This window comes from Carettochelys insculpta, chromosome 21, assembly GCF_033958435.1.
Source record: "Carettochelys insculpta isolate YL-2023 chromosome 21, ASM3395843v1, whole genome shotgun sequence".
NCBI classification, from domain to species: Eukaryota; Metazoa; Chordata; order Testudines; family Carettochelyidae; genus Carettochelys; species Carettochelys insculpta.
In genome coordinates, this window is record NC_134157.1 from 11,350,670 (window position 1) to 11,376,662 (window position 25,993).

The 25,993-nt window shown below is 55.4% G+C and overlaps 1 protein-coding gene and 1 non-coding gene across 15 annotated transcripts; one reads left to right on the forward strand and one right to left on the reverse strand.

The window, feature by feature from the left end:
• Positions 1 to 841: 841 nt before the first annotated feature.
• SLC27A4 (solute carrier family 27 member 4) lies at positions 842 to 25,317 on the reverse strand. 14 transcript variants are annotated; one of them, XM_075015891.1, is made up of 17 exons: positions 25,210 to 25,268; positions 23,072 to 23,143; positions 21,886 to 22,103; positions 18,937 to 20,979; positions 17,822 to 18,002; positions 16,960 to 17,126; positions 15,746 to 16,140; positions 13,391 to 13,549; positions 12,781 to 12,850; positions 12,580 to 12,671; positions 11,704 to 11,813; positions 10,384 to 10,593; positions 9,464 to 9,590; positions 8,750 to 8,887; positions 7,514 to 7,678; positions 6,027 to 6,173; positions 842 to 4,787 (listed from the first exon to the last, which is right to left on the reverse strand). In XM_075015891.1, exons 5-17 carry the CDS (start codon positions 17,864 to 17,866, stop codon positions 4,630 to 4,632), a joined length of 1,983 nt encoding a protein of 660 aa, XP_074871992.1. In that variant the 5' UTR covers positions 17,867 to 18,002; positions 18,937 to 20,979; positions 21,886 to 22,103; positions 23,072 to 23,143; positions 25,210 to 25,268; the 3' UTR covers positions 842 to 4,629. The 14 variants fall into 14 exon arrangements, 13 of the variants coding, with proteins under 13 accessions (XP_074871992.1, XP_074871993.1, XP_074871994.1 ...); XM_075015892.1 differs by lacking the exon at positions 25,210 to 25,268 and adding an exon at positions 24,913 to 24,928; XM_075015893.1 differs by lacking the exon at positions 25,210 to 25,268 and having other exon boundaries at positions 21,886 to 22,070; positions 23,072 to 23,558.
• A 533-nt stretch (positions 25,318 to 25,850) lies between these two features.
• On the forward strand, positions 25,851 to 25,943 carry TRNAR-UCU (transfer RNA arginine (anticodon UCU)). Its single transcript has 2 exons — positions 25,851 to 25,887; positions 25,908 to 25,943. It is a non-coding gene; the product is annotated as a tRNA-Arg (tRNA).
• Positions 25,944 to 25,993: the final 50 nt, after the last annotated feature.

Sequence of the window (25,993 nt, forward strand, 5' to 3'; positions counted from 1 at the left end):
AAGACTCTTTCCCCACAGAGCACCTCTTGGCTGGCTCTGGGATATGGCTGCCCCATGGCACCCCCTCAGAGTTGGTGGAGACGACCACCGGTAGATCCAGCTGCTTGGTTCCTTCCCTCCCTAAAATCCCACCCACCTATAGGTTTCCCCAAGCTAGGCCTACGTGCCATTTCCCAAGGCTCTGATCACCCGTGGGGCAGGATTTGCCCCTGTAAATGGGATTTGGAACAGCAAGACCTGTCAGCAGTAACTGGCAATCCTACACTGACAAAGCAAGGGGTGGGAGGAAAACATCTCAACCTGAGACCAGATTTCAGTTTTGTGGGGCCCAGTGAAAGCCCTGAATAGCAAAACTGATTGAAAAACACCAGGGCACACACAGGGGGACGGGGAGGGGTTGGTCCTTTACAGTAACCACATTTCTCTAAACTCAGGGGCCATTATTATAGGTGGAGTTTGTAGAACCACCCAGGGCTGTGTAACAGCCCAACACTTCCCACAGGAAGAAGAGAAGATTGGCCACATTGGTGCATCTACCCCAGTATCCCACCTTCCAAGACAGGCCAATGCCTGATGCCCCAGAGAGCTTGATCAGAACAGTTGATCACCAAAGCGATCCCTCTCCCGACATCCACTTCCAACCCCTGACAAACAGGGGCTAGGGACACCATTTTCAGTTACTTGAGCAGCGAGCCTGAAATTTGCAAGCAGACAGGGTAACTCTTAGTGATTGCGAACATAGATGTGAGCTTCGTGTTCAGGTTTCTGGGACTGCAATCAGCGGGAGACATGCCAGCCTAAAACACAACCATGAGAGAATCTGAAATCCTCCACTCACAGCCACAAGGATTCCACGATTTTATTTCACAGCTGGGCTCACAAGCCCTTAGGTTTGACTAGGCAAGACAGATAGAATCAGAGAAAACATGAAAGCAAAGTCCCATCCCATGCCTCTAGGATGATGGCCGAGATAGCCCCAGAGGCAGCCACATCCCACCACTGCTTCACCCCACACTCCCTGAGCCTCATTATTTCAACATCGAAGTAGTGCAGGGAACATGTTCACATTCGGCTGCCGTCCGGACTCGTTTGGACATGCAAGGTGGAAGGAGGGGAGGAGCCGAGACGAGGCTACACACATCCCAGTGTGGGGAGATGTGGGAAGGAGAAAGCCAGCCCAACCTTGACAACAGAAACACACCTGTTTCTACCAGGGAACTGCTGCCCTGAAAGCAGTGGTGAGGGGCTGAGCTGGGCTTCTGCTCTGAAGGGCAACCTAGCATGCGCTCCCTTCCCAGCAGGGCATGTTCTGTCTCCCAGCCAGTCCCGCTCTAGTTCCACAGGTAGCCAGTTGTTAGTTTATGAGGCCATTCTGCCCTGAAAGCTGCTGTTCCGCTAGCTGGAACCCACAGTGAAGCCAGAGTCCCAGGAACATGCGTGGGCGTCACGTGGTGGGAGCATAGGCTGGCAGCTGCCAGCGCCCTTGTCCCCAGCTATTTCATTCATCTGCAGTCAGCTCCTCCCCAGCTGGACAGAGCCTGGTGCCACACAGGAGAAGGCCTGGTTGTGAAGCTCGGCAAAGCAACAGCTGCTATCCTTCCACTCACATGGCCCTCCTCAGTGCAACATCCACGGGAGCCCGGCCCCTGATGGAACATTCTGAGCTAGCAGGGCTCCTTGGGTTACACTGCGGTGCGAGGGATGGGGCTGACTGAGAAAAAAAAAAAATCTGCCTTCCTCTGCCCTTTTCCACCAGGGCACAGGGACAGCCCAGGCAGTAGGGAGAGGTACAGAAACAGGGGGGCTGTTTTCCTGCCTCCGTCCCCACTCTGCACTAGGAGAGGACACAAACAGGGTCTTTGGACTGGAGTCAACAGAGTGAAGCTACCAGACTGGGATCACCCACCACCCCTGCTCTACAGCTGATCCTGTTTGTGGGTCAGAGTATTTTGCTCCCTCCAGTCCTCTCCCAGAAAGTGCAGTTCTCCCAGCCTAGAGGCAGGGACAGAATTGGTTATTTTGCCGGGGCAGCAATCTGGGTTCCCTCCCACTTCCTCCATCGCCGAGCAGAATAAGTTTTGTTATGTGCACCTAGGTGTGTGTGGATGTGCACCACCAATAGAAACCCACACTGCCCACTGTGTGCACCCTGCTACTCAGCCGGGCAGCATCTGAATCTCTCCTGGGCACCCAGCTTACAGGGAACATAGTCAGTGACTCACATCTTTCCTTAAAACAATGCACTGCAAATGCTGAGAGCTGAGTCAGCCACCCTGGGAAGAAAGGGCTTTTTTGGCATCCTGGCTGGTTTCCTGGACTTATGTGAAAGTTCTAAACCACCACGTCTGCACAAGCACAATTTAGGCTCTCTAGCCCAACCCCCTGACCCTGCATGTCCAAATACCTTGGAGCTGTTTTTACAGGTACTTTATGCTTGAGTTAGCTGAGCAGGGAAAAGCGCAAGAGCCCAGGCTGCCTGGAACCCATCCACTTTGCAGTAACCACAAAAAGAACCACGCCTGTGTTGGTAGCGTCCCACAGCGTCCCCTGCAGGACAGGTGCGCTTGCTCACACCTGATTGAGGCAAAACACCCTAGAGCATCTAGGTACCAAAAAAACAATAGGGTAGACCCCGCCCCCCCAAGTGTCCTCTCCACACACACACCCACGGGAACTCAAAAACAGTGAGTATACACTAATGGGGAGAGGGGTTTTTTTGCTGGGATGTCCTAACCCTACTCTCTGGACCTAGGTGTAAAAAACACACTAGGATTTTACCATGGTGGTTACTACATTGACAAACCTTCTTCTGCAGCATGGCCACGCCCAGAACACCTGCACTGTCTGCAATCCCACTTCTCCTCGTACATCTGCACCGTCTGCAATCCCACTTCTCCTCATGCTACAGTGGTGCATTGCCACCATCCCACATCTGCTGGCTGGAGGCCAAAGCTATACACCTGGATAATACAACAGCCATTGCCAGCAAATGTCTGTTAGCTCACCCCGCTGAGAGCAATGTTCTTGGAGCAGAGGGTCCCAAGTTCTCTCCTGACCAGAGGAAGGACTGGATGATGAGGGAGATGGCCAGGGGTGTATGTGAATGAGACTCAGGTCTCTTAATTCAAGCATAGGTGTCATGAGTGCAAAAATGCCCATTGTCAGCCTGACTCCTCACATCCAACCCCAGGTAAGAACCATCCCCCACTTTCCCAGGCCATGTCTGACAAGGGTAGGGAAAATTCTCCTCTGGTCAAATTAAACAGCATCCTTGTGCTGGTTTCCAGCCCAGCTTGTGCAACCTGACAAGAGGGAGAGTCTGAAGAGTTAATGCTCAGATTTAGCCATGAAAGCAAAACAGAGGCGGGGGAAGGGGATGAACTTCCCCCAGCATAGCAAAGAAAGCAGATGCCTCCCCTCCGCTGCTGAGAGACAGATACTGTGCTCATCCTGCTACAGTGTAAATACAACATGTGCTTTTCCCTAGCTCTCCTCTTGTGCCCCTACAGAGTGACACAGGAGCAGATGCAGCTGAGGGAGCTGCATTTGGAATGTGAACTTAATGGATTGTCTGAGCAGCAAGTACTGGCTCCAACAAGGTTTGCAGGTGCACAACAGCTCAGGAAGAAAATAAAACTCACACAGCCATGTTGCGAGGGACCCGGACATCAGATCAGCAGCACCGTGACCCTCACCTGGAGCAAAAGCTCCAGCTGACAGCTGCTCCAAGAAGGTGCAGTACCACAAGGTGGCAGCCCTGGTCCCCTCCTGCTCCTGGGAGAGGAAGGTCTTGGAACCAACTGCCTGTGGATTTTGCACCCTAAACTCTGGAAGAGACAGCACAGGCAGAACGGAAGGGTGATGTCCCTGTGTGAGAAAGAGAGGGATTTGCTAGCAGGAGGATGCCCCCGCCACACAAACCTCAGGCAAATTAAAAAAAAAAAAAAATTACAATAAATTAAGACAAAAAAGTACGATAATGAAAATAGAAAAATCATTCCCTAGGAAGAATGAGGCAGGGCAGAGACATTTGCCTCCCCTCCTCTGAGGCCCACAATGCCCGATAGTTTGTCCCACACCCCCAAAGCTGCAGTGCTGCAACACTGACCCACAAAGAGGGCAGCATTTCTGGCCTTGCGTAATGGTCCCGTTAGGCTGGTTGGTTCAGTGCCAGGTGCTAACATTCACCTCAGCTGGCTGCCTGGGGGAACGCCAGAACCACAGCGCAGCTCGGGGGCCTGAGAGAGACACTACTGCTGCCATCAGCCCTTTCTGGACTCTGCAGTGCCAGCTGGACAGCAACAAACAAAAGCAGAGGCCCGAGGAGGGTGGCCGCTCCAATCTGCCGGCTTGGCCTGCTGAAGAGGCCACATCTCTGGTCACAGATGAACAGAAGGCCCCATGCTCACGGCGCAGGGGCCCTCCCTTGTATGAAGTAGAAAAAGCTGTAGTGATTCTATACTTTGGTATGTAACCTCCCCCCCACCCAGCACACCCATTTGTGTCTTTAAAATTCGGTAAAGCCTTCATGTGCCTGTCGGGTCATCCTTTAACCGATTCCTTCCCACTGCTCGCCCTTCTCCTGGCACAGCAGAGGGATTCGGGAGGCGACTTGCACAGCCTCGCCTGCTACAGCTTCTGTTGTCCTGACTGGATCCTCCTGAAGGCCTCCATGTCCAGTGGGAGGTAGCAGCCTTGCCTGGAGTCTAGGAAGTACAGCCTGTCCTTCACCACGACAGGGTCAAAGCCCTCCCTGCGCAGCTCCATCTTCTGGAACTTGTAAGTGCCTGGGACGGAAGCAGCAAAGGTTAGGAGCAGCGGTGGAGAAGGAAGGTGGCCTGAGGACATTCTGGCAGCTTTCCACACCACCCCTTCTAAGATCCTGCTCACAGCCTGGCTGAGAAGGGACCAGCAGACACAGCCCTTGCTAGCAGAGTTCTAAGGCCACTAGAACCACACCTTCAGCTGACCCACAGGCATACGGATTGAGTTTAGGACCTCTCCATCTCAAAGGCGAGAATCTGTCGCCTGAACTCAAAGCCTCATGTCTGCAAAAAGGCGACGAACCTTCAGCACCTTCTGCCAGTGTGACCAACCGTGGGCAGACTGGAACCCGGGACCCCGGAGCTTAGTGCAGGCGCCTCTCCCATTTGAGATAAAAATGCAACTGGCTCTCAGCCAAGGCTGTACAGCAGACTTGTTCTTTCACTGCGTAAGAGGGCTCAGTGCCACTACAGGGGACAGCCAGCCACATCCATTGGGTGAGTGGGATAAACGCTTCAGCTTCAGAGACCCAGTTGAAATCCCAGACAAGCCCCCACTCTGAACCGCCCACAGGCGGACACAAACCTGGGACCTCCGGAGCTCAGCACAGGAGCCTTTACAGTTACCTCGCTGGCTTTTAGGTCAAACCATAGAGACACCTGCATTAAGCTCCAGAGGTTCCAGTCTGCCTGGGGGAGGTTACACCTGGAAGCCCAGACATCACTAGAGGAGGACCGAGCAGCACAGAATGCGTTCCACCACCACCGTTCTCCTGAGAGGTGACCTTGCTTGGCTAGTTGGCCTTCACACAGCCGTCAACACCCTGCTGGAAACCTCACAGTGCAGGCCTCAGCCATCACCCACCTTCCCCACTCGTGCTAGAGCGCCACTACCCACAGTCATGTCTAAAAGAAAGTCAACTAGAGGGGCCAGGACATCAAAGCACCAGGGCCTGGTGGCCCACAGCTTTGCAAGGCAGACAGTCACCGCTGCGCATGGGCAGCAAACGCCCAGGCACCATCCCAGCGCACGAGGAAGGAGGGGAAAAGGGAAATGGACTTGGTGACAAGCCAGAGTTTGCACTCTCAAAGCTCTCTACAAATTGAGCTGCCCAAGCCACCTGTCCTAGGTCAGCACACCCCCATTTTACAGAGGGGGAGTTGCAGCCTGGACGGTGAAATGACCCACCTAATGTCACACCCGAGGGGATCTCTCCTCCTCCAGCCAGGAAGCAGCACTCCTTTCCGGAAGCCAGGGCTCACCTGTTTTGTGGACTTCCGGCAGCACTCGCAGGAAGACAGGCCGTGCGTACACAGGCAAGGCCTTCTTCAGCTCGCTGGCAAAGCTCTCCAGGTTGCAGGAGTTCTTACAGTCAGCAATGGCTGCCATCCCTGCCTTCCCCTCGGTGCCTGGAACAGGACAGAAGGTGATGCACATAGGAGGAGGGGGCTGGTGCAATCACACACATCCCAGCCCGGAAGCAGCTTCAGCAAAGCCAGGTGCTCCCGCTAGGTCTGGGCGCAGCATGCCAGGGTGGCAGCAAACGCCTACGGACCGACAACATACAAACGCGTCACCGCAGATGCCCCCAACATGACGGAAAAATCTACAGGGCTCTGGACTGCCAGGCTCTTAGCAAGGTATTGCAGAGGCAGAGACAACACACACAGGCCTAAGGCTCACCTTAAATAACGCATCAGTGACCCAGTCACCACCCTTTAGCACCACGTACAATAACTCTTTCATATCCGGCAACCTATTATCCAGGACTCTCCGATAACCGGCATTTTAATCCTAAGTAAATGTTAGTTGTGTTTTCCATAAGTACATTACAGCGAGAGTAAATACAAAGAAATACAGCAAATGCAGTTTGTTTGCAGTGTACAATGCTACCACTGTTGGTAAATAAATAACTCCGCATATTATTTTGTTTGTTTTTTACTATCTACTCCTGGTTTTCTTTAGCATTCTGCATTGTTATACTGATGTTACTATTATCCAGAATATGTGAATATCCAGCAACCTCCTTCTCCCGCAGCTGCCAGATAGGGAACAGTTTACCGTACATACAGCTCATCCCCCAACAACGACCCCCTTGCCAGCAGCAGCCTCTGGTTTGAGCACACGCCCACTTCACTGGAGCCCCAGTCTCCTGGCACCGCGCTCAGCAATGGCTTTAGCCAAATGCTGTTGCTGCCAAGGCACCAGTGATACCCAGTAGCCACCTCATCCCATCAGAGCTGCCTTTGCCTAAGCTAGTTCCCGAGACCAGAGAGCATGGGGTTAGCTCTGCCCTGCATCTTGTGTCATCCAGGCAAACTAGGACAAGTGGAATCTTTCACCTGAAGAATTTCATGTACCGGCAGCATAAAGATGGGAAATGCTGCACCAGTTTTCCCTCTACTTTTTAACGCGTGCAGAATGAATTTTGTGCACACCAAGGCACATGTGGGTGTGCACCACCAGAACCATATGCTGGCAGCTGTGCGTGCCTGTGAACGCTCTGCTAATGTGCTGAGCAGCATGTGAATCTCTCCTGGGCAGCTGGCCATGCACTCAGCTTACCGGGAACATTGTTCTGCATCCCAACCCTGACTTGTCCTCCTCCCTCTCCCATGCAGCAGGATAAACAATATGACTCCGAACAGAAGCCAGGGTCCAGGCACCGAATGCCAAAGGATGAAGGCCTGTCCCCCCTCAACTTAAGGCAAAGGAGGGCTGGCAAGAGACACTCCCTCAGCCGGGTTACCTGGCACCTCCACCCCATAGACGACGACGTCTGTCATGTTGAGGATGCGGCTCAGAGTCCCCTCCACTTCTGTCGTGGAGACGTTCTCGCCCTTCCAACGGAAGGTGTCCCCGGTGCGGTCCCGGAAGTACATGTAGCCGTACTCGTCCATCACCAGCACATCTCCTGGGGGAGTCGGAGGAAGTCAGAAGAGCCTACAGGCTCCCAGGCTTGATGTCACTGTGACACTCTACCCTTTTGGAGGGCCCTCCAAGTCCTTCCTCACCATCAGCCTCACAATCCCACACCCTGAGGCAGGTCATGAGCGTTAGCTCCATTCCACAGCTGGGGACAGGGGCCACAGAGATGGGACCCGAGAAGGACACCACAGGAGTTGTCCTGGGTAAGGTGACCATCCGTCCCATTTTGGGCGGGACAGCTCTGTATTTCGGCACCATCCCAACATCCTGATTTATTTTGCCAAAGGGGTTAATTGCTCTGTATTCCACTTTATTAGCAGGTGGCTGCCCCCCCCATTCTGCTCCCCACGGCTGGGGGAGCTGGACCCACGTGGTGGTGCGGCTGCCACCTGGCTTCCCCCAGCTGACAGAAGCCAAGAGCAGGATCAGTATGGAAGCCAGGAGCTTTGCTGGCGGGGCAGCAGCCCCGTTCCCAATGCCCCAAGTCATGGGGCAGCCGAGAACTACAGCTGCCCCCCCCACAACCCCGCCAGCAGGTGAGCAGCCTCCACAGGGCAGCCACTGCCTGACTCCCAGGTAGGGTGACCATCCCTCCCGTTTTGGCCTGACCAGCTCCTGTGTCCCATATTTTGCTGGGGGAGATATGGTCACCCTAGTGCTGGGCAGAACTGGGAACAGAATCGGGAGTGCTGGCTCTTGGGCCGTGTGGAGCAAGGGAATGATGGCTACAGCAACAGTGTGGGCGAAACCAAGATGCTGCCGCTGGACTGGGTGGGTGGCCTTGGACAAGTCACTTCCCCACAGGGCCTCATGAGGGCAAACTGTCCAGCTGTCCTTGGGTCAGGGAGGGGGGTGGGATTCTTCACTCCTGTCTGCAAAGCGGTTAGCGATGGCAAGCGGGAGGCTCTGGAAGAGCCAAGTGTGATTGAGCGAGAACACAGGTTCGGAGTGGGACAACAAGCAGAGGGTTAACCAAAGGCCTTACTGGGACTAGCACAGGGACCCTGGAGACCAAGTCACCTCTCAGAGTGCACCTCCTGCAGCTAACGGCCCTCACCAGTAAGATACGCCGAGTCTCCCTTGGTGAACACATCGTGGGCAATCTTCTTGCTGGTGGCCGACTGGTTCAGGTACCCGTCAAAGTGCTGCAGAGGGTTGCTCTGGATGATGCGTCCTACCAGCTGTCCTGGCTCCCCTGTGGGCAGAGAGAGCCGGGGATGGGCTCAGTTCCAGCCGTTCTGCTGGAGGTATGCAGGGATTTGCATCTCAGCCTGGCATGCACACACCCTGCTTCGGTGCAGACTGGGGGGTGGGAGGAGACAGTGCTTTCAGGAGCACACACAGGCTCTGCTGTGCAATCCGCTCTGAGTGCACTAGTGTCCAAGCTTCCACCACGCTGCCCTCCCAACGCAAAGGGACTCTGACCGAGCTCCTCTCTCCACTGCCCGGTCAGCCCCTGGGCTTCCCACTGAAACAGGCGCCAGGACAACCAGCGATTGCAGCCACATGGGAACTGGGCAGAAAACTCCCTCCTGACACCTGTGGGTTGGTAACATCATCCCGTCAGGACTGAACTGGAGCCCCCGACAGCCCCCAAAAGCAGGAGCGGTTTGTAACAACAGCAGAGGACGCCTCTAGATGCTCCCCAGAGCAGAAAGGTCTGTGCGGCTAGTTGCCAATCAGGTCTCTAGTTCAAGGCTCACACAACGTGGGACAGAAAGATGCGCCAATAGACAGAGGCTGCTCCCTGCATCGCCCCATCCCCCTTCACCTGGTTTACAGCGGATGCAGAGTCCATCCGGCCCACGGATCAGCTCCATGGTGTCCTCATCCACCCTCACCAAGGTGACAGGGTAAATCCCAGGCAGGATCCTGCTGTTGAAGCCACAGGACCCAACCTGGAACCAAGAGAAGGCAGCGGCATAGTTCAGTGGCAGCTGGAAGTGTTTTAAGTCTCGACTTGAGACAGGCCTGGCTGGGATGATTTAGTTGGGGCTGATCCTGCTTTGGGCAGGGGGCTGGACTAGCTGACCTCCTGAGGTCCCTTCCAGCCCTATGTTTCTATGGAAGTCTCTCTGCCCTCACCCTCACTGCCTTCCTATAGCCCTGTGCCAGGCTAAGAGATTGCTTAGGACCGATGTTCCCTCTATTTTTTTCCATGTGCAGAATAAGTATTGTTATGTGCACTGAGGCATGAGCAGATGTTCACCGCCAATAGAAATACAGGCTGCCGGCGCTCTGCTAACGAGCTGGGAGCACCTCTCTCCTGGGTGGCTGCCCATGCAATGGGGGAGCTGTGCCACCCCAGATACACACACAACCTACTGCCTTCCCAAGGTCACTCAGCGCTCCCTGCCCATGACAGCAGAGGTGTTCACAGCCCCCTCCCAGAGAGGCCACGGGGGATGCTTGCCCAGCTTAGTCCTCTGCCTGGATCAGAAGGGTTGTCTCCTGACCTTCTCCCGCTGCCCACCCACCAAAAGTCTGCTCCCGTCCCTAGCTCCTAGCCATGGCCAGCTCTCTGGACCTGGCACGCATGAGCCATCGCCCCAGGAGCACGGCAGCCATGTGTCTGCATGAGACAGCATGATCACCCTTGGCAGCCACAGGGTGGGAGGGCTGGGCTGGGCTCCAACGGGTGGGGAGACGCCGCACCAACCGGCAGCACAAGGACAGCAGAGGGGGCCGTACGTTGTTGTCAAAGTTGCCCAGGCTGCAGTTGCACTCAGTGGCACCGTAGAACTCGGCGATTTGGGGGATCCCGAAGCGGGACATGAATTCCTTCCAGATGGACACCCGCAGGCCGTTGCCAAGGGCCATGCGCACACAGTGCTGGCGCTCCACCTCCTGGTACGGCTGGTTCAGGAGATAGCGGCAGATCTCCCCGATGTACTGGGCAATCTGCAGAGGAAAAGGGGGACAGGGCACATTCTTCAACCTGAGCACTTGAGGAGCGTCAACCCTCACGAGACAGGCCAGCGTGAACAGCCTCACTGTGCACATGGAGCAACGGGGACACCGTCGGGGAAGAGACATGCCCAAGGTCACATGGTGAGTCAGTGGCAGAGTGAAGAACAGCACCCAGGAGTCCTGCTTGCCAGTTCTGTGCCTCCCACCTACTCTGTTGGAATAACAGATCTGGCATTCCCTGCTTTGGTTGCAGGAGGCAATGCCCTGACTGCCCTCTGGAGCACAAGACAACAAGCAGGAGCAAGGCAAGGCTGTGGAAGCGTCTTGCAGCATGCAGCAGCATTTGGCCTGTTTGTACAGCACCTAGCGCAGCAGGCACCTGGTCTGTGAGCGGGGTGGAAAATAACATCCCTTTTCAGACCCTGCCGCAGTTACAGCTCCACAGGAAACTGCCAGGTAAAGCGCTCATTTAAAGACACTCAGGCAGGACCATTCCTGCCTGTGCTGGTGCCCTGGGCAGTGCAGCCCAGCCCCCCAGTCCACGAGGGGGCCACAGGGGCAGAAACTGGGGGCAGGGGGTTGCCCATTCTCTCAGACCGGATGCCGCTTGCTGCAAGGGCATCTGAAATGCCTGATCTGGGAGAGTGGGCAACCCTGGAGCAGGGAGGGAGGGAGGCTGACCTGCAGCCCCAGGGAGCGCAGGCCAGAGGAGCAGGAGGGCAGCCCCTCCTCGGAAGGGGAAGCTGCTGCTTCTCTCCAGCTGCCCCCTGCTCCTCCGGCCCGTACTCATGCTGCTCACCACTGCCTGGGGAACTGGGGCTGGGGAGGGCAGCCAGGTGTTGGGGGCTGCTCATGCTGAGCTAGGGGAGGGGCAGGGGATGTGGCGGCCAGAGCCAGCGCTGCCCATGGCTATTTAACGTTCAGTCTCTGGGCATACGCAAACATAGGGATGTCCTTCACAGCCGCGTACGCCTCAGCAGCGCTCCCCCCACCCCACTAACTACCCGGATTCTCAGGGAGTTGCTGATTTTCCAGGTTCCTCGGCCAGCTCTTCCCCTGCCCCCACCCACCGCCAGGCCCCCGAGCTCCCCACTGCCTCACCGTACAGTTGTACTTCACGCAGTCGTCCCAGAAGTGAGAGGCTGAGAACTTCTTGCGGATCACCACAGTCATCCCATGGAGAAGGCACTGGCCAACCCCAACAATGTTACCTGGGTGTGAGGGGGTGCAGGGGAAACCGTTAACCTCCCAAGGCTGCACACAGGACAGGCTGATGGGGGGACACGGAGCCTCTCTCTTTAGGGCATCTGGTTTGAATCCAGGCCAGGATCCAGTTAGGACTGGAAGGTGCCTCCATCCCGGAGCTGTTGACACCTGTGTGAGGGGAGCTGGAGGGACTGTGGCAGGTTCTTAGTGGGAGGTGCCCGTTTCCCAATGTCCCCCTCGATAGACGATGGGGCCCCTCACTACCAGCACTTAGCTCTCCAAGCACCTGACAGAGGAAAGTGAACAGCTGTTCTGCTGTGGCTATGGGCCGAAGAAGTGGGTCTGTCCCACGAAAGCTCATCACCTGAGACATTATTTTGTTAGCCTTTGAAGTGCTGCCGGACTGCTTTTTTGTTTTGATAGCGTTAGCCCTGTTTTACATGTGGGGAAACTGAGGCACAGAGCCAGGCAGTGACTTGCTTAAGGTCGCCCAGGGAAGCATCAGGAACAGAACAGGAAACTGGATCTAACCATTCTCTGCCGGGTGGCTCTCCTGGGATATATGAAGACCCCAGTCCTTTGCACTGAACCAGTGGGGAGCAGAGAGAGGAGCCCTCTCAGCACATAGCCAAGGGCAGTGATGTTACGACAGTCACTGCAGCAGCCCCTGGACTGCGAGGCGGGCGATGAGGGAGGTAAGGGGATGGGTGGCAGAGGCTTGGGCAGGGAGCCCAGGGAGCAGGGGCTCAGTGCGGGCCCAGCGCTTCGTACCTGCTGTGTGGTAGAGAGGGAGGCAGTCGTACAGCACGTCGTCTGGCCTCATGCGGAACCCATAGTACACCAGGGATGCCATGCGGTAATACCTGGGGCAGGAGGAGTGGGTGTCAGTAGCCCGGCCACAGCTACCGCCTAGCGGAGCCCTCAGCCTCGCTCCCCTGGTGCCCAGCAATGGCCTGCCCAGCCCCCTCTTACCTGCAATTGACCACGATGGCTGCCTTGGGCATCCCCGTTGTGCCAGAGGTGTAGATGTAGAAGAGTTTATCTGGAGGGCAGGTGGGGAGGCAGGGGCAGGATAAAGCATCACATCAGAGCTCACAACCCCCTGCTGCTTTGCACGTTCCTCCCATGGGACCAGTGTGCTGGGTACGCACTCGCTCCCTGCCGGTTGGCTCTGGCCACCCACCGCCCAGGCTGCCATCAAGTCAGCTCACCCAGTTCTTTGTACAGTGTCCCCAGTGTTCTGGGCTCTAGGGCAGGAACACACTCGACGGAAGAGCTCCAAAGAAGCCAGTGCCCAAAAACTCCAGTCTCAGAGCTCAGCCATGGGCTGGCATTAAGCCACAGCGTCCCAGCGCCGAGCCCCGAGGAGTCACATGTCTGCAGGACCCTCACTCCAGCCCTCTGCTGCTTACCTGGACGGGGCTGGACTGGTTTGAGCCCAGGGGACACTGCAGCAGGGGAGCTATTAGTGCCCTGGGATTTTCCACGGGCATGGCTGGGTGACACAAGGGAAGAGCACGAAGACCCTCCAGATGCACACTACCCCACACTGCAGTGCCACACCTCAGTCCATGAGACGTACCTAAGAAGCCCTTCTTCGGGGGGCTTGGCAGGTGCTGAGAAGCCATGTCCAGGAGGGGGTCCAGGTGTTCTGTGCCTGGAGGAGCGGCTTCTGGATTCCAGGCTCCAGAGCAGAAGAGACGAATAGATTTCCCCAGGGAGGGCTGCACCTCCTGCGCGGCTGGCAAGGAGGGAGAGCACACAACAGCAGGTAAGAGGACGGACATGGAGGAGACATTCAGATCCAGGCGCACAGAGGCGGGCAGCAAGGTGCACAAAGCTAACCTCTGCATGCGCTTGTCCACGCTGACATCACACCCCACCGTGCCCCAGACCCGGTCTGCCTCCACCCCAGCCCAAGAGGGCAGCTGGCTCAGGAACTTGATTCACTCGAGCTGCTTCAGGCCAGGGTGTAGAGCAGGGGTGTGCAAAGGGGGCGGGGGCTGAAATTTCATAAGGGGGAGCAGCAGGATAAGCTGCTGGGTCTCAGGCTCGTCCATCTCATTAAAAATGTTGAAGTACGTGACTGTTTTTATGTCTGTGTATTACTCGGTAGATAAACGTGAATAAAGTTTTTACACTCTACAGACTTATTTTCTTCGGGTCGCCGAAAGGGGTTTTGCTCATATGAACATAACCCACGTTTGTCACTTTGGATGACATTAGAGGTGGCAGTGAGGACTGCTAATTGCAGGGCTGAAAAGTGGGGCCTGCAGTAAAAAGTTTGCTCCCCCCCAGCCTGGAGCAGCAACATCGATCCTACAGAGCACGGTCAGACAGCCTGAATTTGCTGCCCCCGCAACAGGTGGGCATCTGTCAGTCTCTGAGCTGGGACAGTCCTTGCTGGCCACAGCTCACACCATTTCAAGTTCTATCCATCCTTTTCTCTGTCCCCAATCAGGTGTCCTGGGTGTGAATTCAACACGGAACAGGGTGTTAGCGCGCAAAGCGCTGGAACTAGCAGTGCTGGTGGGTGCGGGCAGCATTCCCAGCTTGGAGCAAGAATAGAGGAATGCTGGCTTCCCTTGCACACAGGCTTCATAGCTCTGGGCAACAGCTTTTAGCGCCCCCACCTTAACAAAGGACCCAGAAGATGGAGCCAAACTGCAGAGGGACCTGAACAGAGCCGGATGCAGGGGCTGCAAGTGACTAGACAGGGTGACCAGACAGCAAGTGTGAAAAATGTGGATGAGGGTGGAGGTGACAGGTGCCTATAGAAGAAAAAGCCCTAAATATCAGGAGTTTCTCTATAAAATGGGGACATCCGGTGACCTACCAGCAAGGGAGAATCACTCCCAGCAAATGCGAAGCCCTGCCCCAGGGAGGAGGGACACACAGGACCGACATGCGATGAGGGAGGTCGCCAAGCAGCCACAGCTCTCCTCAGAACGGGCACTTGCTTTTGTCTGGTCCCCTGACTTGACTCACTTGTGTGACCAAACGCCAGAACTTTCATGCGGTAGCCATCACGTGACAGGGAACGATCATAAGAGGAACTCAGTGGAAGTAGCACCTTGCAGAATGGGCAAAGCAAGGCAAGGCAAGGCAAGCTTTCCCCACACAACCCTGCCAATGTGCCTCAGAGAGATAAACCGTCAGGACAAGAGAAAACACTTTGTATTTGGTATTGGGTCCCTCTGCGAAGGGGAAATTAATAAAGACCAATTGGGACGATAGCTGAGGTGACCCTTGTCCTTTGGGAACAGGCCTGAGACCCAGCAAGCTCACCTCACTGATTGGCCAAACAGCTCTCTGGGCCTGCTTTATACTGGCACAACTTCACGGCAGAGGTGAAGGAAACCCTCCATCGCTACTGACCATGGCTGGATTTGAACCAGCAGCCTGAACACATAGTGACCACTCTCCTGAGCCAACAACTGCATTTTCTGAGATTTGTTTGAAAATATCTCCAGGGCTGGAGTTCCTGTATGGAGATTATTCCACAACCTAACAGTGGGCCCCCTCAGCTCCTGGTATTCAGCCTACATTTTCCCAGTTGCCTTAGTTATTCTATTCTAATCCCATGGTTCATGCCAGATAATGACACTCCCTACTGGGAATTCACATGGCTTAGACCTTGCCAGGTAGTTTTCCAATCCCATGGACTCGCCCCAAAGACATTAGGACGCAAAACTTTGGCCGTGACCACACCAGGTTGGGAGGCTGCCAGAAAGGCCCGTTTTCACGGCAGAGGCCTGCCATGCTGCCCACACCTGATATGCTGGTGATTTCACAGCAGTGCCATGTTACAATTCTTGACTCCCTGCCTAGCCCACTGGGTGGCCCTTGTTGACACCGACCCTCCACTACACCATGATACCACCCCCCAAGCAGCCGCTGCAGGTATCTGGGGACACGACCAACCTGTTCTTCTCACCTTCCATCATCTCGGCCCCAAACACCACTGCCTTGGAGTTGGAGATGGCGATGCAGTGCAGCAGGGCCTCCACGCGCAGGTGGGAGTTCACGAGCGCTGCCTCCACCCCAATCTTGGCCATCCCCAGCCAGAGGCCCACGTACTGGTTGCGGGACTCCATGAACAAGGCCACGACGTCGCCAGAGCGGAAGCCCTGCTCATGCAGGTAGTTGGCCACTTGGCTGGAGTACTCGTCCAGCTGGCGAAAGGTCCAGCTCTCACCCGTGCCCTGGAAGATCAGCGCTGTCTTCTCTGGGTGCTTGCGCACCATCTCCTGGAAGATCTTGGGGATGGTGTTCTTCTCCCTCACATGCCGCCACACTTGCCACTTCACCCTCAGCAGGACTAGCCCAGTGCTGCCAACCAGACCAGACAGAGGGTTCTCTGCCTTCACCCGTATGGAAGCTACACAATCAGACCCAGCCTGGACCGTGGGTCTCCCAGTGCTCAGGGGGAGCAGGAGACGTGGGTCATGTGAAGGGAGCAGGGATGCAGTGTTCCTGCAGCCTATGGGGTGGGGAGCAGGGAGCTTTCCAGAGGGACCCTTTATAACTAGCAGCTGATTACCCCCAAGAAGCAAGGAGGGGGTTAGGACCCAGCCCTGTCCTCTCAAACTGGGTTCTGAACGCTCCTTCCCAGCCCCAACTGAGTTACGGAGCAGCCCTGCCACCTGGGGGCAGCAGATATTGTGCAACAGGCCACGGGGCATCTGTTCCCTCTGAGCCACACCCCCGTGATGTCTCCCTAGAAGCCAGCATGTCCTTGATCCCAGTACATTGTCTCTCTCTCCTTGGCCCCCACTCAGGTCCAGGGTGCAGACGCCCGACTGCCAAATCAGCATTTTCAGGGACTTAGTGAAGTACAAGGTGAGAGGCAGTTCCCAGCAGTCATATCTCGGGGAGACACGGCTGGAGATTCCAGCAAGATCTCAGCTCCCGAGCGCCCCTCCCTGCCTCACCCGGCAGGGGCTGGGGTCCTCTGCTGAGCAGCCTGAGTAATCTCAGCATTGGGCTGGTGGTTAGAGCTCTCCCCTCTCCTGCCAGCCTTGTCCCAGCCACAGCAGGATACTGCTGGCCCCTTGGCTGCCTCAGCTCCTGGGTTCCATGAGATGCGCTCGCTGGGGGCCCCTGCACGCCAACCGGGACAGCGAGGCACGTTACCCTGAGGACACTTACGTGACGTCCCTCCTTATAGTCTTGAGGACGATGCGCAGGAATTTCCATCCCCCAGAGCCCAAATAGAATATGAAGAGGGCAGGGATCACCTGGATCCACGCGAGCTTCAGGACCAGCCTGAAGAGGACGAAGAGCGCCGTGAGGGCAGCCAGCCGCAACATCTCCACCTGCACGGTGAGGGGAGGGAAGAGTAGAGCCCAGTCACTGGTTCTGTCTTTGACGCTTCCCCAGGGCCCCACAGCAGACCCCAACCTGTCGTCAGAGAGACAGAGAAACTGCAATTTCCCTGCCTTGGGAGGCATCCAGGTGGGAGTGACGGAGAGCAAGATAGCCAAATCGGGCTCCCCTTACACATGGCAGTAAAGCAAGCCGGGCTGAACCCTGCATGGCACGTCCCTGTAAACTGGCTGGTAGCAGCACAGGCGCTCAGCAGGCGTGGTCTGAAATAGCCATGGCCAGCCTGTCTCACGCCTTCCGGCTGGCCTGAGCGCAGCTCACAAGGGTGGGGTACATGGGACTCCATCTCCTGGTCTGAGAACCACCAACAGTGCCCAACCTACTCGGCACAAGCCAGAGGAAGTCTGCCAGGACTGAGAGCAGAACCTCGGCTGAAGTGCAACGTGCATGAACTAGAATTGTGGTGAAATTCCTTGCGGGAGGACAGGATGCAGGGCAGAACTCGGGGAAGGTAAAATGGCAGGACAAGAACACAGGGAACTATCCAGGCAGATTTCTCTTCCACAGCGCTGCAGGTTAAATTCAGTGGGCCAAACTCCTGCTTGGAGTAAATTGGTGTCACTCTATTCATGTCACGCAGACACCCTCCAGTTAAGACAGTGGAGCTATGCTGATTTATACCCACCAGAGATCTGGCCCTTCCCATTAGGGGAGGTGAACACGGGGACATAATCTGACCAACACTGAGACAGCGGAGAGACGTGAGCCAATGGCTGGAGCACAAGACTGGGAAACAGAACTCTAATCCCAGGTCTGACAGAGTCTCTTCAACAAGTTCTGCCACCTCCTCGCCTCACTTTTCTCATCTGTGAAATGGGGATAAGACACATGGGATCATTGTGCAATGTCTGGAAAGCAGCGCATCTGTGACAAGGAGTATGTTTCACACCTGTAGGCATCCACCTCCAATTCATATAATTTCACTTTAACCCGATTCTGCTGTGACTCAATGGGGCTAGCTCCTCCTGCACCCCACACACTGGCTCTGACTGCTAGGCCACACAGCCTCCTAAGCACAGCAGCTTTGCCTGCTCCTTTGACAGGACATAAAAACCCTGTGCGCGCACTCACAGCAGGACTGGGACAGAAAACAGGATCTGAGCCCCTTAAGCTCTGGAAGGATTTGCAGGTTCCTATCATCATATGATTGTGCAGCCAGAGCTGACCTAGGAAGAGGAGTCCTGGTAACGTGAGCCAGGTACTCGGGGAACAGGTCAGACACGAGTGTCCCAGACGCACACCTCCAGGGGGCAGCAGTGACTGAGGTTGGGGCGCTCTCTACACACACAGCTGGGTAGGCCTAGCCCCCATGCCTTTCTCCCAAGGAGTACAGGGCAACGCCAGGGCAGCCTTAGGCACACGCTGCCTGACACTCTCCCCAACACAGCTGTGACTCTCCTCCTGCATACTCCTCACTTGCCAGTAGCCAGCAAGGTGGGGAGGCCACTCCTGGGGGCTGACACTTCTGCTGGCAGTGACACAGATGGACAGCAGCTTATAGAGAGATCCCTCCCCAGAGCAGCTAAGCATCAAGTGGGGAAGGCAACTGCAGGCTAATCTGCCACAGGGATCAAGGCCCCACCGATAGGGCTGGCCCTTTCTCACACAGGCAAGGGGTGAAAGGGAAGGAAATTAACACATTCTTTCCCAATCAACCTGTGAACAGACTTAACATCCCTGGACCATCAAACTCCTTGGGCCCACAGCAATCACGGCAGCAGGGGATCTCCTCACACTTACAAGCTCTGGCCAGGAACTTTTCAGTTCTCTGGCCTCCAGGCGAAGTCTGGGTGTGCGCACGCTGTACGGTCACCCCGGCGTCCACTCTCCACAGACAAACCGTTGGCCGGTGTTGAGCTCTCCGGAGGACCCATGCGTGGCCTCCCGCACTCAGTCCTCTGAGGCTGGCTAGTGCTTCTTACACTACGTTCCACAGAACACTGGTGTTCTGGGCCCCACTCACAGGTGTGCCGCCAGCGTTTGGAAAAATAATTCCAAGTTGGACAGTAGAGAACCATTTTAAAGAAGAGTGGTGGAAAATACTGAAACGCTTATTTCTACATCTCGCAAGCGTGATAGCAGTCTGCCAACACAGCGAGTCTGCCCAACATCGTGCTAGCCTCCTGGCCTCTAATTATCGTGTCCTATTTATACTGAAGCATGGCAACTAGCAACGACCTGCGGCCCATGCACTACATCAGTGCGGCAGCTACACTGTCAGCCAATGCACGTGTGCGGTGGGCGAGGATTCTTGAGTTTCTTATTACCACTGATACGAATGAACAGAGTAAGCTACATTTCTTTTGGAAAAAGCCAGAAGGGAGTGCAAGCGCTCCTGCTGAGGAGCCAGTACCACTGAGGAGCGAAGGACATTTTCATAGGTGTGCTGCTTAAATAAATATGAGTGTTTGGTGTTTCACGGTCTCAACATTTTAAGAAACGCTCAGCGAGAGCAGTGCTGAGGGATGCAGAGGCTATGCTGATCCTTGTAGACAGGCTGTTCGTGTAGGAATCTAATCCAGGGGGAGTGTGCCTTGATGAATGTCGGAGGGCTGATGGGGAACCTGGCTGCTGAATGGATCCCGCACGAACTCCTATAACACTCATATGTGGTCACAGACTCAGATTTCCTGGGAACGTTGTGTGCAATTCTTCCCTGAGTTTAAGGATCCCAGGCTTAAATCCAGCCCTGCCTGTTCCATCTCAACACCCATGAAGCTCACTTATCACCCTCCTCTAGAAAGCTGCCAGGCTCACACCCATTCCCGCAGACACTGGGCTGTAACGACCTCTCCAACAGATCCTCCATTCAGGTCCCTTTCACCTGAGCAGGGACTTCCTCTATGTTTGGCTCCAGTCCCTAACTGAGCTGTGATTCAGTGGGTCTGTCAGGGGAAGGGGCTGGGAAAGTAGAGCTTTTAGGCTCTGTTCCTGGCTCTGTCACTGATCCTCCCAGTGCTTTGGTTCCCTGAGCTGGTAGATGGGGCTAATGGGGAGCATCACAGATATCTAAGATAATAAGGTAGGTGAGTATTTGTATTGCAGAAGTTCTAAGAAGCTCCCCCCAGGGTCAGACCCTAGTGTGTTCAGTGCTGTACAAACATATTTGAAGAGATGGGGGGTGCAGGGTGAAGCATTATTCATTATTGTCCCCTGTAGCTCATCTAAGCACCACTCCTGCAAGGGGCTCCATGTGTGGGGAAACCCCTGCCCCCTCCAGGAGCCTGACTGACTTCAGGAGGAGCTCCACACAGGGTCTCAACAGGCAGATTTCACTGAAGGACTGGGAATGGGCATCAGATTCACGAACCCCCTGCAAACCAGCATTTAGTGCAGATCACAACATGCTATGAGCACTACGTCCTTCAGGGCACTGAGTCTGTCTGCCCCTCGCCTGCCAGTCTCCCCATCGTCAGAGGCATTTGGCTTTCCACCCCCAAGCTGGCTGCGTGCAAAGCAGCAGACACACATTTAACCAAGTCACTCCATATGCCGGCAGCAGGGAGAGCCAGATCATTAGAGAGAGCGGTCCTGGGATTGCAGCACCCCGCCAGGAGCAAAAATACCTGAGTCACATCTCCTGGAGCCTCCTCAGGGCATCTCAGTTATGTCCCCTGGTACCAACATGCAGGAGCTGCTCCCAAGAAGACAGGCTGAGAAGTTGGGCTTGTGCCCAGTTGTGCTCCTTCCTGTCATAAAGCAGGTGTCCAGGAGGCTTTGCTCAGACCAGGGCTTTATCTCCCACTTGATTTTGGTGAGGCATTCAGGTCTTGTCTGGCTGCACTGGCATGAGGAAAATTAGGGCTGGTAACTTGGTCAGCATGTGGCTGTTCTGTGATAGTGATTTACTGCTCCTAGTCTTCCTAGTGCAAATAAGACCTTTGGAGACTGAAAAGCCAGGGAGTTATGAGCCCAAGAGCCAAGTGAAGCAGGTTCCCTGCTTACTACTTCTCTGGCACATCCTTCTGGCCTCCTTGTATAGCGCCAGCTGCTGAAGTTACTTTCGCCTTATTAGCGCCTCAGACACCCTCAGCCAACCACCTTCCAAGCAGATCCCACGTAATATATGCTGGGGAGGATTTGAGTCAACTCCTGACTCCACACATTCCCTTACACCTTCTCTCTCTGCTCTTGCCCCATCAGCATCAGCCATGCCAGCACTTTTCCCATCACCCCACCCACTGCCTCTCCTTCCCTCAGACCCAATCCAGGAGATGCCACCTCTTTTCAGCTAGCTTGCTTCTGTAAATATTTCAGACCTTTCCTCCATCCATTGGGGGGTGAGACCTCACAGGTAACATCCCCAAAGCTCCCCCAGTCAAATCAGAACAGGACAGGCATGGCGGTCCTCATATCTCTACAGGGCAAAACAATGGGATCGCGGACCACTGAGGGAGAATGCCACCCAAAGATGGAGAGGGTTACCACTATGCCAGGTGCCAGCAATCCCCTCTTTTCCAGAGGTCGCCAATGCCCCAAATGTGAGCAGTGCTGGCCATGGACAGGACACTCCTCCAGTAGCAGTGGGATGCACAGATTCAACATATGACCCACCAGGCAAAGGAGGTGATGCAAACAGCTCCTCCCTTTCCCAGTGACACGCATGTATTCTGGAGTGACTCCAGCTCCCATAGCGTCACACAGCAACAACACGCCAACATCGAAGGAGATCTGATCAGGATCTTGTACCTTGCTGACCCTTAATTCAGCAGCCAGCCAGAAAAGGCAGGGTCCACTTGTCTGTGATGGTGCGGTCAGACGGCTAGGAGACTTCCCAGCTCAGCCCACCTCCTGGTTCTCAGCCACAGTTGTGCCACCCCTTCCTTCCAAATGCTTCTGTCATGCAATGGTCCCCTGAAAGTCTTTTCCAGCCTCTGTAACAGACCACCACCACTTCAGGGCATCACCTGGGGAGTTAGTTACATGCTGTTTATGATCAGTCACCCCCGTCTGCTGCTGAGGAAAAGTACAGTATCAGTACCAGCCTGCCCACCCACGTGCCTGCAGGCTCCCTGCTTACTACTTCTCCGGCACATCCTTCTGGCCTCCTTGTATAGCACCAGCTGCAGAGGTTACTTCCACCCTATTAGCACCTCAGACACTTAATTGGCACCCTCAGCCAACCACCTTCCAAGCAGATCCCACGTAATATATGCTGGGGAGGATTTGAGTCAACTCTTGACTCCACACATCCCCTTACACCTTCTCTCTCTGCTCTTGCCCCATCAGCATCAGCCATGCCAGCACTTTTCCCATCACCCCACCCACTGCCTCTCCTTCCCTCAAACCCAAATCTCCACCAAACCTGCTGCCTCACTGTGGGCAATAGCTCCAAAAATCCATCCCTTCCTCTCCCTCCAGAGGGCAGCTCCTCCTAGGGAATTTCAGAGACAAGCACATCTTATGACATGCCTCCCCTGCCGTCCAAACCAGCTAAAACACAACTGCTAAGACCACTGCTCTGGCCAGGTCTTCCCCATTCTTTAACCTCCACACTGACTTCCATTCTTTTACTGCGTTGTGTAATTCAGGCTCCTCGACATTTCTGCGGCTTTCCATGGTTCCACTCAACGCCCAACTCTCTCGTTCCAGCTTTCTTCTCTGCAAGCTCCACTTCTCTCCCACCCACACAGCAGATATTGTGGATCCTATTAAACCATCCTGAGAGGCCCACCAATAAATAATGTACCTGTGCAGAGACCATTTTGGCTGGGGATATCAAATGTCTTCCAGGTCCAATAAACACTCACGGTTCCGCTACACTCTCTCAGACTGACATCCTCCAAAGGAGGCTGAGCAAGGGCAAAGTTATGGAACACGCACAGCCACCGCCAGCAAACTTCAAAGAACTGGAGAAAGTCTGGGCAAGACTCACCACTGATGTCAAAAGGGGCACATCCAGAGACTGCAGCAAATGCTGGTGTGGCCAGTGAATTTCGATGTCTCTCTAAATTAAAGGGGACAGTTTGCAGATTTTACTAGCTCTCAGCTGAACCACCTGTTCTTACCACATTGTTTTTGCTCCTTTATCAGGGACTGAGATAATGATGACATTTACATCTCTTGCATTATATAACCGAGGGCAAAGGTCACTTGCAGAGTCATAAAAGGATGGGCTTTGCCTGCTGATACCCTCTGTTAAAGACATATACAAAGGTTCAAAGGATTTACTCTTCTCTGACACAAAGAGCTTAAGCTACGACAGATCAGGAAAGGGATCTTGGAGTTATAGTGGATAGTTCTCTGAAGACATCCACGCAGTGTGCAGCGGCAGTTAGTAAGGCAAATAGGATGTTAGGAATTATTAAAAAAGGGATCGATAATAAGACAAAAGATATCATACTTCCCCTATATAAAACTATGGTACGCCCACATCTCGAGTACTGCGTGCAGATGTGGTCTCCTCACCTCAAAAAAGATATATTGGCATTAGAAAAGGTTCAGAAAAGGGCGACTAAGATGATTAGGGGCTTGGAAAGGGTCCCATATGGGGAGAGGCTAGAGAGACTGGGACTTTTCAGTTTGGAAAAGAGGCGATTGAGGGGCGATATGATAGAGGTATATAAAATCATGAATGGTGTGGAGAAAGTGAATATAGAAAAATTATTTACCTTTTCCCATAATACAAGAACTAGGGGACACCAAATGAAATTGATGGGTAGTAGGTTCAAAACTAATAAAAGGAAATTTTTCTTCACACAGCGCACAGTCAACCTGTGGAACTCCTTGCCCGAGGAGGCTGTGAAGGCCAGGACTCTATTAGGGTTTAAAAAAGAGCTTGATAAATTTTTGCAGGTCAGGTCCATAAATGGCTATTAGCCAGGGATAAAGTATGGTGCCCTAGCCTTCATAACAAGGGCAGGAGATGGATGGCAGGAGATAAATCACTTGTCTTCTGTTCTCCTTCTCTGGGGCACCTGGCATTGGCCACCGTCGGCAGATGGGATGCTGGGCTTGATGGACCTTTGGTCTGACCCAGTATGGCCATTCTTATGTTCTTATGTTCTTATGTTCTTATGTAAGGGAGGGCGTGTGCAGGAATCAGCGGCATTGTAGAAGGAAGCCCTTCATGGCCTACCCGACAGGGCCAAGATGAGCATCAGAAAGACAGTGCAACTATATCTCATATAATTACAGTATAGGTGCTTACAGAGAACTTGCCCTTCCTCTGGGATCACAGAGAGCCCCGCATGCTTTTGGGTGCTCTGTGAGCAACAGCACTACACACCAGACCCTGTTTCACGCCACAAGAAAGCAGCTTTTGCCGGTAGGCAACAAGGAGGTTGAACAATGCATGACCCAGGCTTTTGTCATCTTTGGTCCCTGCACTGGCTGGAGAAGCCCAGCAGGGTTTGCCATTCAACCCTGCACCGCTCCCTGGTTTCTTTCAGGAAGGACAGCGGTTCCTGCCCCGCGGGGTACACGAGTGGGCTCACCCCAAGGAAAGGAGAGCTCCACGGCTAGTTAGACTGGAATTTCACACGGCCCCAACCCGGGCCTAACGGGTCCACTGGGGCCGGATCTTCCAGGCAAGGAGAGGCTGCGGCTTCCACTCTCGTTCAGGCTACCGACACGGGGGGCTGACGGCCGGAGGGGAAGGAGAGCCACGCCCCCGAGAAGAGGCGCAGCGATTTCCCACTGCCCTCCCTAGCAGCACCTCCGTCGGGCACCAGCCATAAGCCAACGCCGCTGAGCCCCGGCAGGGCCCGCCCTTACCTCCGTCCCTGGAGGCCACGGCCCCAGCCACCCGTGGCTCGTCCCACGCCCTGGCCCACTGCACAGCAGCGGGGCGCCCGCCCCACGCCAGCAGGGAGGAGAGCGAAGGGAAGGGGAAGGCTCTGCAGCCGGCGCTCGCGGCACGGCGGGGCCAGCCAGCCGCAAGGGGAGGGGAAGGTCAGCGGGGCCGGAACACGCCGCCCACCCCCGCATCCGCTACCCCGGCAGCGAGGGCTCCCCAGGCCCGGCGGGGCTGAGCCGAGCCGAGCCGGGCCGGGCCGCTGCGCCCCCACGTACCCTCGGCCCGCGCAGGCCCGGCCCCCGCGACTGCTCCCGTCCCTGGCTGCCGCCGAAGCCTCGCCCCGCACGGAGCGGCCTGAGCGCCCGGCTGTCACAGCCGCGCGGCGGGCGGAGCCTCCTGCAGGGGCCGCAGCAACGGGGGCGGGGCGCTGCGCGGCCTGCTGGGAGCTGTAGTCTTCTCGGCCACCTCCTCCACGTGGTGTCCTGTGGCAGGGAGGGGGCGCTTCGCTCCCCTCCTCCCACTTTCCGGGCATTGTTCTCCGGCCCGGCCGCCGCCTCCCGCCGCCCCGGGCCGCGCGCCACCCCCGCCGGGCGACAGCTGAGTGAAAGGCACCCCCTTCCCTCCCCAGAGCCCTCCCCGGGCTACGTAGCGCTCCCGCCCGGCCCCGCTGTTGCACGATGAGGGGCCAGCTGGAGCGGCGCGCGCGGGGCTCCCGAGGGGCTCAGGGGAAGTTCTGCAAAGTCTGTCCCTGGGGGGCGCCTGCGGCTGGGAAGCGGGGCAGGGAGGGGGCTGGCGATGGAGGGCTGAGGTGTAAAATAAACCCAGCCGCTGTGTACAGACAAAGCGAGCAGCCGGGTTAAGCCGATTCTTGCAAAGGTCAAGAAGTGGATCCGCGGGAGCTCAGTTTTATCCGACAGGCTCTGTGGCGCAATGGATAGCGCATTGGACTTCTAGCGCGATGACGGATAGAGTCATTCAAAGGTTGTGGGTTCGAGTCCCACCAGAGTCGAATTTTGGCACCTTCCCTGGGAAGGTGCAAACTTGGCTGTTGGAAGGAAC